The sequence below is a fragment of the Cebus imitator genome, unplaced genomic scaffold (genome assembly GCF_001604975.1).
Source record: "Cebus imitator isolate Cc_AM_T3 unplaced genomic scaffold, Cebus_imitator-1.0 Scaffold359, whole genome shotgun sequence".
Classification (NCBI taxonomy): Eukaryota; Metazoa; Chordata; class Mammalia; order Primates; family Cebidae; genus Cebus; species Cebus imitator.
The window spans coordinates 1,229,840-1,243,319 of record NW_016107674.1 but is presented as its reverse complement, the minus strand read 5'-3'; the positions used below and the strand labels follow the sequence as shown (position 1 = coordinate 1,243,319).

The 13,480-nt window shown below is 41.8% G+C and overlaps 1 protein-coding gene across 1 annotated transcript in view; it reads right to left on the bottom strand.

Annotated features, from left to right (window-relative positions):
- Positions 1-9,134, bottom strand: part of GABRR1 (gamma-aminobutyric acid type A receptor subunit rho1) — a 39,341-nt gene extending 30,207 nt beyond the window's left edge. Inside the window, exon 1 of the mRNA XM_017506805.2 lies at positions 8,564-9,134. Within this exon, the coding sequence (XP_017362294.1) occupies positions 8,564-8,667 (104 nt within the window). The 5' untranslated portion in view covers positions 8,668-9,134. The remainder of the gene's footprint in view (positions 1-8,563) is intronic.
- Between the last annotated feature and the right edge of the window lie 4,346 nt (positions 9,135-13,480).

Genomic DNA, 13,480 nt, shown 5'->3' with positions numbered 1-13,480 from the left:
GCCTGCAATGCATTTCAGAATGTGAAACTGTGGATGGAACATCTCTACTTCACTTCACCTCCTGCCCTCTGGCCTGGGGAGCGGAGCAGAGACCAGGCCTTCAGCAGGGGTGAGTCAAGGCTCACACACGAGGTCTTCTCAATGCTATCCCCGCAATCCCAAGAGCCACCACTGCTTGTCTGAGGTTAGATTTATTTGATGAGGCCGCTTACGGTACTGGAACGAGTGCAGACTTGGCACCAGCCAGACTTCAGTTTCAATCACAGGGGAGCCCCAAACTAGCTGTTAACCTTCGGCAACTTACTTGATCTTTCTGTGTCTCAGTTTCCTATAAAATGGGGGAAACAATACTAACTTTACTGGCTTGCTGCAAGAATTAGGCAAGAAAATGTTAATTTGAACCACATGAAATGGCTAACATTCAACTGATTTTGATGTACAAAAACATTTTCACTTGGTTCAACCTGAGTTTTATGTCCATCAATATAACTTCCTTTCATTGTATAAGGGTGAGAGGAGAGCACCAGAAGTGGAAATGTGGGGGCTGTGGGGCTCTGTGGGTAGGTTATGTGATCACGGAACAAGGTCGTATAACTTTTTAAGCATTGCTCTTTTCATCTTTAAAATGAGGGTGTTTCTAAGGTCCTTGAAGGACTGACACTCTGGAAAAAAAAAAAAATTTTTTTTTTTTGAGATAGGTCTCACTGCCACCCAGGCTGGAGTGCAGCGTTGCAATCTCAGTTCACTGCAGCCTCAACCTCCCAGGCTCAAGTGATCCGCCCACCTCAGCCTCCCAAGTGGCTAGGACCACAGGTGTATGCCATCACACCTGGCTAATTTTGCTTGTTTTTGTAGAAACAGGGTCTTACTATGTTGCCAAGTCTGGTCTCGAAATCTCAGGCTCAAGCAATCCTCCTTCCTTGGCCTCCCAAAGTGCTGGGATTACAAGTGTGAGCCATCATGCCCAGCCTTCTGCAAAATTTTTGATTTTTGCATTCTGAAAAAATGGTCTGATTAAGGTCTGTCTCCCCCACTAGACTGTCAGCACCTCAAGGGGAGGAGCAGGTCTGTTTTGCTTACCACTGCCTCCCAAGCCATGGGCACAGTGCCTGGAGTACAGTGCCTTCAATAAATATTTGTTGAATCAATGAATGAATGAAGTACAGGAAATAGCAAGGGTCAGGATTCACTCATTTATTCATGCCCAACATTTCATGAGCATTCATCACTGTGGGAAAACCAGGATAAATGGTGCAGGTTGAGCCCTTAAAGGGCTCACAGTCTAGAAGCCGAGATTTAAACAAACAAACAAAAAAGGCTGAGGGATTAGTCCTTGGAGAGAAGAGTAGTGGAGAGCTGCAGAAACTCAGAAGTAAATCACCTAATTGAGATTTGAGAGCCAGGGGGTGAGGGAAGACCAAGGAAGGCTTCTCAGAGGAGGTGACACTTGTGCTAAATATTGGAGGAAGAAAAGAAATGGACCAGAGAAATAAGAAAGAGAAGGGCGTTGTGAGCATGGAAGCAGCAGGTGCAGAGGCCTCAGGAGGCTGCAAGGAGGAGGGGCAGGTTGTAATCAGCAGAGAGATGAGGACCAGGAAGCATAAAGTGAGGACTCCGAAGTTCAGGCAGACTTTCCGGGGAGCAGACGGCCAAGATGAAGAGAGAGCACTACTAAGTTAAGCGAAAATCAAATGTCAAGGCGTTTAGGGCGATCAGAGCCCCAGTCCATAATCCCACAGCTTTCTCTTTGTCACGCATGACAGGGATTCGACAGCAACGCTTCATGCCACATTGTTGCCGCCCCTGGCCTCTCTTCATCCTTTGAACCCTCCAAGTCCCTCCTCCCTAAATCTCTCCTGTCTCCATCTTCATCCCATCTGAGTCTTTCAGTTCACGCCAAGTTTCTTGTAAATACTGTTGAGATTCACTCCATTTTCTCTTCTCCTCTCAACCTGCTGACACCTGTCTCTTCTTGGGATGATCATTAATGGCACTTAGCTGCCATATCTAGGGCTCACTTCTCAGCCCTCTACCTAGTTGATTTTGACCTTGGAGTGATCTGACCCTACTGACCACTCCCTCCCTCTTAAAACCCTTGACACCTCGCTGGAATGCCTTCATAGTCTGAAAGCCTCTGATGGCACAGCCCGCAGGCATCTCGTTTAGTGATTGGTGAAGAGTTCACTGTCCAGGGTAGCACCTGCCCGGCAGTAAGCACTTGATAACCGTGAAAAAAATAGCCTCTTAGCATCCTCAACACCTCTGTGTTCCAGTTCTCTTCCCATTTCTCTGGCTGCTCATTTCCAGTTTCCTTCATTGAGTCCCCTTCCTTTATCTTCTGCTTAAATGCTGCTCTTCCCCAAGGTCTGTCCTTGATCCAGTCCTTATTTCATGCTACATGCCATCTCCGGCCACCTCATCCATTGCCACCTATGGAGACTCCCTTTAAATCTAGTTCTCCAGGCCAGTTTCCTTCTTGAGCTGCAGACTTACATCCCTTCCTGCCGACTGGACAGCTGTCTGTTGGTATCTTGCAAGCACACTTCGATTCATATGTTCATACCAAACTCATCACCTTTACCCCAAACCTACTCCTCCACCTGCTCTCCTTCCTGGCACCACCATCAACCCAGTCGTACAATCCAAATACCTGCTGGACATTCACCTTAAACTTCTCTCTCGCCCTGGAGCCAATCAGATTCTGACCATTCTAGCTCCTTGAAAGCTGTCATAGCCATTCCTCCCCCATCCCCATCCTACTCATTCAACTACGAATGAGCCTGCAGCAGCTCTTACCTGGCCTCAGCCTCTGATCATAGACTCTGGATTACTTTCTCTGTTTCCCCTCTAGCCCCGCTCCTGGCACTCCATCATGCTGCTGAGCAAGCAAGCATCATGTCTCTGAAATGGAAATCTGTTGAGACCATTCACCTCCTCTTTACCTTCAGAATGAAACGCAAATTCTTTAGCACAACAAAGAATGTATGATAACGTATTTTCAGCATCTGGTAGGATCAGTTTGCCCTCCCATAGCCTGAGCTGGCATTGTCCAGGAGCCTGGAGTGTAGACAGGCTGTTTCCATTTTCCCAGGGAAGAGAGGAGGAGAGGACAGACAGTAAGTTTTGGGGGGTTTTTTTGAGACTGGGTCAGATGGGCCCAGGCTGGAGTGCAGTGGCATGATCACGGCTCACTGCAGCCTCGACATCCCAGGCTCAAGCCATCCTCCTACTTCAGCGTCCCGAGTAGCTTCTACTACAGGCACACATCACCATGCCCAGCTACATTTTTTTGTATTTTTTATAGAAACAGGTTCTCACTTTGTTGCCCAGGCTAGCCTCAAACTTCTGGGCTCAAGTTATCCTCTTGTCTCAGCCTTCCAAAGTTCTGGGTTTCCAGGCATGAGCCACCATGCTTGGCCTGAGACAGTTAAGTTTTTATTTATTCTAGAAACATTGCCCAGTGCCCTGGTATTCTGATCTTGATTCTGCATGATTGATGAAGGCGGGCCTTTTCTGGATGTGCCTCCCATGGAGATTCTCGGAAAACATGAATTATTTGCTGGGTGGAGACTAGATTGAGGCAGGTAAGCTATGTAGGGAGTAAAATTTAAAGAGCCACTCACTCTCTGGGGTGTGCAAACACCTTCAGTTTTGCACCCATAGCACCTCACTGGACTCACCCCCTGGTGTGCCCATGTTTTATAAGCTCTTTTATTAGCATGACCATGTAAAGAAGCCTGGATACAAATTACCAGCAGCTTATGGATTTAGAGTCTAGATGAAATTAAGGGAGCCCTTTAAAGGTTTAGGCTACAAAAAATAAAGTTTAACCTGGCTTGTGGGTTATAAGTTGGGTCTACCTTCCATTCTGGAAAGAGATTTGCCCACATATATCTGGAGCTTTCAATGTTCTTGTGCCATTTGATCCAGAACACTTCCAGAAGTCTATCCTAATTAAGCGATTATGTATGTGAGCAGCTCTTTTTATATAGAAAGATGTACATACAGAATATTTGTAATAACCAAGAGGAAACAACCAAATGTCTGTATAGAGGTAAATCCTGAAATGGTGGCACACTGTGCATTAATTTACATATTGGCATGATTATGCAGCCAATCAAATGATAATTCTATTGGCTTTTAAAATAAGTAAACATGAAGATAATATTATGCTAAATACAATAAGGTTATAAAACTATATGCATAGCATAATTCCAAACTACTTAGTGTTCAGTATATGCTTACCAAAAAAGACAAGAAAATATACAAAAATGTTAACAAGGTTACTTCTGGGTTTGGAGATTATAGGTAATACCTGTGTGTTTCAAAAAATTTTTCTCGTTTTTTGGTAAATTTAAATAATATTTATATGTGTCTTTCGTAACTAAAAAAATGAAAGTTTCAATTTTTATTTTTGAGATGGAGTCTCACTCTGTTGCCAGACTGGAGTGCAGTGGCATGCTCTCCGCTCACTGCAACCTCTGCCTCCTGGGTTCAAGTGATTCTCCTGCCTCAGCCTTCCAAATAGCTGGGACTACAGGCACTCAGACCACGCCCAGCTAATTTTTGTATTTTTAGTAGAGCTGGGGGTTTCACCATGTTGGCCAGGATGGTCTCAATCTCTTGACCTCAGGTGATCTGCCCGCCTTGGCCTCCCAAAGTGCTGGGATTACAGGCATGAGCCACCCCACCGGTCAAAAAATGAAAGTTTTTAAAAGTAAAATTACAAAGAAATTTTATTTCACTCTCTAAGATCAGTAACAAGACTCACTCTCACTACCTCTATTCAACCATAGTACCAGAAGTCCTTGGCAAAGCAGTTAGACAAGAGAAAGAAAGAAAAGGCACACAAATAGGAAAGAAAGAAGTGAAATCGTTGCTGTTTGTTGATGACAGGATCTTATATATAGAAAACCCTAAAGATTTCACCAAAACAATTGTCAGAACTAATGAACAAATACAATAAAGTTGCAGATACAATTCAACATGCAAAAATCAGTAGTGTTTCTATATACCAGCAACAAACTATCTAAAAAAGAAATTTTAAAAAATCCAATATGCAGTAGTTACAAAAAAGACTAATGAATAAATTTGATGGAAGAAGTGAAAAATTTGTACAATGAAAACTATAAAACGCTGGTGAAAGAAATTAAAGAAGACACAAATAAATAGAAAGATATGTTATGGATTGAAAGAATTGATCTTGTTAAAATGTCCATACTCCCAAAGTGATCTACAGATTCAGTGCAATCCCTGTCAAAACTCCAAGTCATTTTTCATAGACATAAAAAAAATCCTAACATTCATATGATACCACAAAAGATCCCAAATAGCCAAAATAATCTTGAGCAAAAAGAACTAAGCTGGAGGCATCACACTACCTGATTTCAAGCCATATTACAAAGTTATTGTAATTAAAACATCATAGAACTGGAATAAAGATGGACACATCAACCAGTGAAACAGAAGAGAGAGCCTAATAATAAACCCATACATTTACAGTCAATTGATTTGTGACAAAGGTCCCAAAAACACACAATGAAAAAAACAAAAACAAAAATACATCTCTCCTATAAATATGTTGAGAAAAGTGGATATTCATGTGCAGAAGAATGAAATCAGACCTTCTATCTCACACCATTTACAAGAATCAATTCAAAACGGATTAAATACTTAAATGTAAGACCTGAAACTGTAAAACTGATAGAGGAAAACACAGGAGAAAAGTTACACAACATTGGTCTAGGCAGTGAATTTTTTGCATTTGACTCCAAAAGCTCGGGCAACAAAAGCAAATAGACAAATGAGATTGCATCAAACTAGAAAGCTTCTGCACAACAAAATAAACAATTAATGCAGTGAAGAGACAACCTGCAGATTGGAAGACAATATTTGCAAGTCATACACATCTGATAAGGGGTTTGTGTATAAAATACATAAGAAACTCAAATAACTCGATAGCAAGAAAACAAGTAACCTGATTAAAAATGAGCAAAGGACTTGACTAGGCATTTTTCAAAAGAAGAGCTACAAGTGGCCAACAGATATATGAAAACATGCTCAACATCATTAGTCATTATGGAAATGCACATTTGAACCACAATGAGATATCATCTCACACCAGTCAGAATGGCTATTATCAAAAGATGGCTGGGCATGGTGGCTCATGCCTATAATCCTGGCACTTTCGGAGGCCAAGGTGGGAGGATCACTTGAAGCCAGGAGTTCTAGACCAGCCTGGGCAACATAGTGAGACCCTGTCTATAGAAAAAAAATTTTTTGTAATTACCCAGGCATGGTAGCACACCTGTAGTCCCAGTTACTCAAGAGGCTGAGGTGGGAGGACCACTTGAAACCATTACAATCCAGCCTAGGTAACAGAGCAAGACCCTGTCTCTAAAACAAACAAACAAAAAAAACAAACTTAAAAAGATGAATGATAACAAGGCTTGGCAAGGATGTGGAGAAAAGAAAACCCTTGTAACACTGTTGATGGGAACATAAATTAACACAGCCATTATGGAAAACAGTTGTATGGGGGTTCCTCAAAAAACTAAAAACAGAATTACCATATGATCAGCAATCCCATGTCCAGGTATATATCCAAATGACTTTAAATCAGTTTGTTGAAGAGATATCTGCACTCTCATTTTCACTGCAGCATTATTCATAATAACCAAGTTACAGAAACAACCTAAGTGTCCATCAATGGAGGCATGGATAAAGAAAATGTAGTATACAATGGAATACTATTCAACCTTAGAAAAAGAAATTCTGTCATTTGCAACAGCATGGATAAACCTGGAGGACATTATGTTTAGTGAAATAAGCCAAGCCACAAAGACAAAAACCGTATCTAAAACAATAGAAATCATATTAACAGACAGCAGAATGATGGTTAGCAGTGGCTGGGAGATTGAGGAGATGAGGAGATGTTGGCCAAAAGGTAGTTTCAGTTAGACAGGAGGCATAGTTGTTTGAGACATATTGCACAGCATGGTGACCATAGTTAAAAATAGTGTATTGTATATTGCAAAATTACTGAGTAAATTTCAAAAGTTCTCACCACAAAAAAATAGTATTTGAGGTAACAGATACATTAATTAATCATTTCACATTGTATGCATATATCCTTACATCATTTTGTATGTACCCCATTAATATATACAATCATAATTTGTCAATTAAAATTTTTTAAATAAAAAATAATTTAAAAGAAAGTCTATTTCACTCTCTTAGACTTCTTAGTCACCAATATTTGCTAATAGGTTACCACGCGAACTCTGGCCTGGGAAAAGTTTTTGATGACGACCAATAGAGTTTGTTGTTGTTGTTGCTTTTAATCCCTACAAGCACATTTGGATGAAATCATCTCTGCAGCTGCACCACTCCACAAGTTCCAGTGTTTGTCCATGCAACTTCTGACTCTGATGGTAACAGGCCTTAGTACCACAGGGCTCACCAAGACCACTGGGTATTTTAGCTCCTAGTTTTGTGATATTGTTAAGAACAGCTTGAAACAAATGCTATGAGCTACAGCTGGCTGTTTGGGAGCCCATGTGTGGAGGGCTCCCACCAGCCCCAGGGGGAGGGCACTGAGGCGCTAGACACACAGCCCTCCTCCTAACCCCAAACCCCCAAAAGCTAGATTTCTTTTCATATTCACTGATCTCTCAGACTATTTATATTTACACTCAAAGAAAGCTGAAGTTCAATATGAAGCTAAGGCTAATAAAGGACCAGGAATCAAGAATGCCCTACTGTTTCCATTTCCTCATCAGTACAGAGAGAGCACTGGATTAGGTTGTCTCCAAGTCTCTTATACTGTTGACTGATGCCAGGCAAGCAGGCGTGCGCTCCAGACAGACATTGCCAGTGCTGCCGTCAGAATGGCCCAGTTGAGGCTGAGAGCTAAGGAGCTGGTGGGGAGCCCGGTTCCCTGTCTAAGCTCCCTCTGCAAGTACTGGCATGGACAGGGTGGCATGCACCTTCAGTGTTGATCACAGGCAAGTGCTTGCCTGCAGGCAGCTCCATCCCTGGCCCTCCCAATTTACAGGTAGGGTACCATCTACTGGTGATTCTTGTAGCCATACAGCTTGAAGAAAGCTGCTTTGTTTTCTTTTAAAATATTAAAAAGTGATTCACAAATCTAGCAAATAATTACAGCAGAATCATTCTCACAAAATAGAGTCCCATTGGTTATTTGAGAATTCACAGATTTGTTCTAACCCTAGGTTGCAGACATCAAACAATTGCCCTTGATTTAAAAAAAAGAAAAAAGTGCATATATTCTATTTTCCAGAATCTACCTTTCACCCAGGGCAATACATAAGGAATTAAAAAATATGCACTGATAAAATGATCTAATCTAGCATCATTTTAAAAGAAAACGTAATTCTAACTTTCTAAAAGGGGAGCAGCAGGAGAACAAAGGGAAAGGGAAGAAAAACGCATCCACACAAAACACCATACGCTGGAAATGATGCTGTTTCCAGGACAATACTGTAAGCTCACTTTGCACACCCTCTTTTCATAAATCCTGTATCCCTAAATGTCCACTCACCTGCCTTTCTTAGACATCTCGTGGACTTCTCTTCCTGGCCAGTGCACTCTGCTTTCAGTGGCCAAAACCCATCCCCACCACAAAAGAAAGATGCCAAATTTCATATTTGGGACAGCCAAGACGGGTTTTCAAATCCAAACAGCTCTCTCCAGAAACAGCAAAAAGAAAAAAGGTTGTTCTTTTTCTCTCTTAAGACATCATTGGTCTGTTCATTATTAGAAGGATGTTTACTCACGCAAAAAAAATCAACCCACAGGATGCAATCTGGAGAGCAGGAAAAAGCAATTTCCACTAAACCTATAAATCCTCCTACGTCAGATGTCAGGGATTTTCTGAACTGAAGTTGAATTCCTGTGTCCCAGTGGAACAATTATTTTGTCCAATCTAAATTAGTTCATCGTGAAATGTGGTAAAAATGTTGGTAAAATTCTGTATGTTCTGGTGCATTGAATAAAAGGAAGTAAAAATGGACCAAAGCAATTTCCAAAACGAATAAGGCCAGAGGTGCGGGATTGCTTCCTGTGTTCACGTTAATGAGCTCCTCCCTGGATCTATTTTAAGCTTCCAGCCATTATTATTTGCTTTAGCCGAGGGCTGGATTTGGACAGCTCCCTGCCCCCACTTCCTGTGGCTGAATCCCTGAAACCCCAGGGCTCAGTACCTGCGTGGGCTGTATATGTGGCTGAGATTGGGAGGGCAACTGGGGAAGAGGCTTTTTTGTTTGTTTGGCACAGAAACAAGTAAATTTTCTTGTCAGTTGCATATTCGTATAATGAACCTCACTGCAATTTCCACATTTGAAAAATACCACTAATAAATTAACTGTAGCCTCAAGTCTGTATTATTTGCAGACAGTTTTTCTTTTGCTTTGATGCTTACTCTAAGACTGCTATTATCTACAGGCCGGAGTTTGTGTCTTCATCAAAAGACAGTCTCAGAGCCTTGTGGAAGAGACTACACTAGCTACGCCAAACTATTGACTTTTCAAAGCTGAGCTGACATGGCTTTGATAACTTTCAGACTGTCCTGGCAAACTGAGTCAGGATTCCCAGAACTCTATAGTTGAAATGCAGTTTCACAAAACTGCTAACCCAAGATCCAACAGAATGAGAATTAATTACACAGGGCTGAACGAATTGATGAGGGAAACTTTGTTAAGGTTATTTGAAATGTAGTAGTTTTAAGGTTCTGTTCCTGGATCGTAAGAAGCCTTTTTTTCTCTTCTTATGCTATCTGTAATTCACAATAAGTTTGTAAATTCTGCTTTTATAAACTTAAATGAAGCATTTGTAAATGATACATGATTCTCACTCACACAATTCTCCTTCTTTGAATTCAGAAACTCTTACCCAGTCTTTTTACATCTCTTGGCAATATAGTTGTTTGCATAGGTTTAGTAAGAATCTGTCCTCCTTTTTGCCAAAATACAACTGGAAGCATCAATTATGTAATGAAAGCCTTGCCTTGAATGCCCTATTTGAGAATAATATTCACTTAATGAGGTGTGACAAGACATTTTTTTTCTTTCTTTTTTTTTTTTTGGAGTCCCCTGAAATAGACAAGCCATTTTAAGAAATAAAGGTTGGCTATACTTACAGAATCAATGCCTACAAAGTCCTCCCAGGAAACCTGACATAGGTCCAGTTTATAGTGTCCAGTCTTACAGTTAGTAAGGAAAGTCACTTCCAGGCAAGTACTTGGGGTATTTTTCTGAAACCTCTAGAAGAAAGGAATTCACTCAAATCTGCAGGTAAAATTTGGTGGAGTTTCTAGGGCTTGGTCTCCTAATCTTAGCAAGATAGAAAATAATGGACACTTTTACAAGTCCAATCTGAGATTCCTTATGATAACTTCTAGGCAGAAGCTAATTTGGAATCATTCAACACTGTATGGCTCTAAATTTTACAAAGCAAACGCCAAAGGAGGCCTCCATGATGCATAACTCTCTGGACGCACTGTAGAAGTCATCAGCCAAACCTAAGGAGCCCAGCCTTTTTTTGTGATCAAGAATAATCTTTAGAGTTATATATAATAACAAGGAGAAGGAAGATGGTCAGGAAAAATTGTCAGATTTTAAAATGAGCAAAATAGATTACTGGGTGTTCTTTTAATAGAATGCTGAGCCTTGTCCAGCAGGTCCTCCAGGAATCATCTAATCCTATAGGGATGTATACCTTTGATTGTCTTTAGGTATTTTACAATTTTGTAATAGTAGATGTTAACACGTAGAAAACTGATAATAACACGTATCTTTCCTGTCCATAGCTATGCAAATTATTCCTTTTGTGCTGTGGAGAGTATAAATCTCTATAAATCAAGTCCTTATTTGAAGCAGTTGTAACATCTTACTGGTCCCGTAACTAAATAATGAGTTAAAAAAATCTTCAGTGTCATTCATTTTATAGTTATGTGAGAGTCATGATTATATCCTCTTGTGTAAATCATCCTTTAAGATACTTTCAATTAATAGACGTCAAAAACATTCAACCTATAGGAATAAAAGCAGAATATGTGATGTCTCCAGAGGTCAACATAATTAGGCATAGTTACATACTTAATTCGTAGTGACTTGCTGATTTAAAGAACAAAATTGGCAAAAGGGAGATACTCTGGGGCTGAGTACACCAATGAACAGGACAATAAGGCATTACACTGGGGAGGTAGAAAGGGCATTAAATGGCTCCTAATGCCCAGATTGGAAAATGCCTTTCTCGTTTAGAGGATCCTGGACTAGCTCCAGGAGCCAGGAGCCTGGGCATAACCAAAGAGAGCAAACCAGAAGGCCTCAAACATGCATTTCCTGCCCTCTCTTAGCTAAAAAAGAGCTGGCTCAGCAGGTCCCGAGTCAGCTCAATGGCAGCACAGGCGGTCCAGCTGCTAAGCCTTTGCAACAAGGCCACTTCCTCCACCCGGAAGCTCCTATGGCAGCACCTTGAAGGGAGGGGCCCTGTCTTAAAGCCCTTTCTGCTTTGGGCTTGAGCCAACCATGCATCCCTCTTACTGCCATCATGAGAGCTCAGAAAGCCATGGCATTTTATTACTTTGCCGCTTGTAAATGTTCTTCATCAACTTTATTTCCCACTAACACCATGTGGCTCTACTGTGGAGAGTTTCTGCGCCCTCCTTATAGGACAAGGACATAGGAGGGAGCTGGAAAGCGGAGGTGCAGCCTGAGAAAACCAGTTAGGGCCAGCATCAGAGTTCATCAAGGGTCCAGACTGACTTACTGAAGCATAACACTTCCAGACCAATTTTAAAAGACACTATTTTTTGACAAAATTCTTCTTCTCCTTTATTCAGTATACCAGCCTTCTCTCTCTTCTCACGCCTCTTGTTATTCCCCAGCCATCATGGCCTTCCCTGCACCAATGCAGGGTCTCCGGGGCAATAATCTCATCAGCAGAGGAAGGACCAAGCAGTACTTGACTCCAGCTTACTTTCTCGTGGCCATCAAATGCCCCCTCCCCCAAGCCCTCAGAGCCAGCCAACGCCACACACAAGGCACTCATTGACTGATGGGTAAACTGAGGCAGCATACCCCAGCTGCTCCCAGACAGTGGCTGCAGGTTCATCAGCTGTTTCCAAGTGCTCCCTGCAGCACCTTTTCTAGCCACAGTCAGTCCTCTGCATCCATGAGTTTTCACATCTGTGGATTCAACCAAGTGCAGATCAAAAATATCTGAGGATAGAAAAGCAAGTAAAGAACACACATTCAAAAAACTAACACAGTATGACAACTATTTGCTAGTATTTACATTGTATGAGATATCAGAAGTAATCTAGAGATGATTTAAAGTATACAGAAGAATGTGTCTAGGTTATATGCAAATACTACCCCATTTTCCGAAGGGACTTAAGCATCGTGGATTTTGGAATCCTCGGGGTCCTGGAACCAATCCCCTTGTTACCAAGGGATGACCATACACGTGCACCGATTTTGCTTCTGGCTCTGAGCTCAGTGCCTAAACATAATCTCCCGGCATTGGGCTGGTCCTTTCCAGATAGGGGATGAGGGCCAAATAAAAAGGCAAAGGAAATGAGTCTGATGAAACAACGACCCAAAGAGCCACTTTTCAGGTCCTGACGCAGCTGCTTCTCTACTCACTATGTTGCCCAGCCCACAATTTAAACTGCTGCTGTAATCAGGCCATGGGAAGATCAATAAGCAAGATAGAATGGTGTCTCTTTGCCATCAGCTTAGAGGTGAGTGGTCCAGGCTGATGGGGAATCTGTTCCAGGACAAAGTGCCTTTTGCTGCCCTTTCTCAGGGGGTGGTCTTTGTGTACCCAGTTAAAGTGTGGCTGCCAAAAGGCAAAGTGAAAACATGAAAGGCAAGCAGTTTTCTTTTAAGCAAGTGACATAGGCGCTGCACCCATCACTTCAATTCACGTTTCATTGGCAAGCACTTGGCCTCGTAGTCTCTCCTAACTGCGAGGAGTCCAAATGTAGAAATGCAGTCTCTTGGTGAGTTATCTTACACCTACCTAAAATTCTGTCTCGAAGAAAGCAAAGGATAAATTTGGGAGAACAATCATCAATGTGCTGAACTCTGCAGTTTTTCTTCTCATCCCGAGTCAGGTAGCCATGACTTGGATCATGAATTCGATTCCTGTAAAGGGGCCCCTTTTCTCCTTGGCCCACTGCATATCTGGAGCCAAACACTCAGATTACTCAGAACATCCAAATAAAACAAAGAGGGGACAAAACATCAGTCAGATTGTTAGTATCAGTCCTGTCGGGAAGGCTGTGGTATTTATAGTGTGCTTCCAAAGGAACCACCCCGTTCTGCATCTGCTCGTTTAATTCAGGTCAGATTCCTTGATCTCTAGGTTTTTTAATGCCCATCTGTAAAGTGCTCTTTTTGTCATTTCCCTGTCTCTGCTTCCCTGCTGAGTTACCAGTGCCATAAACTAGCTC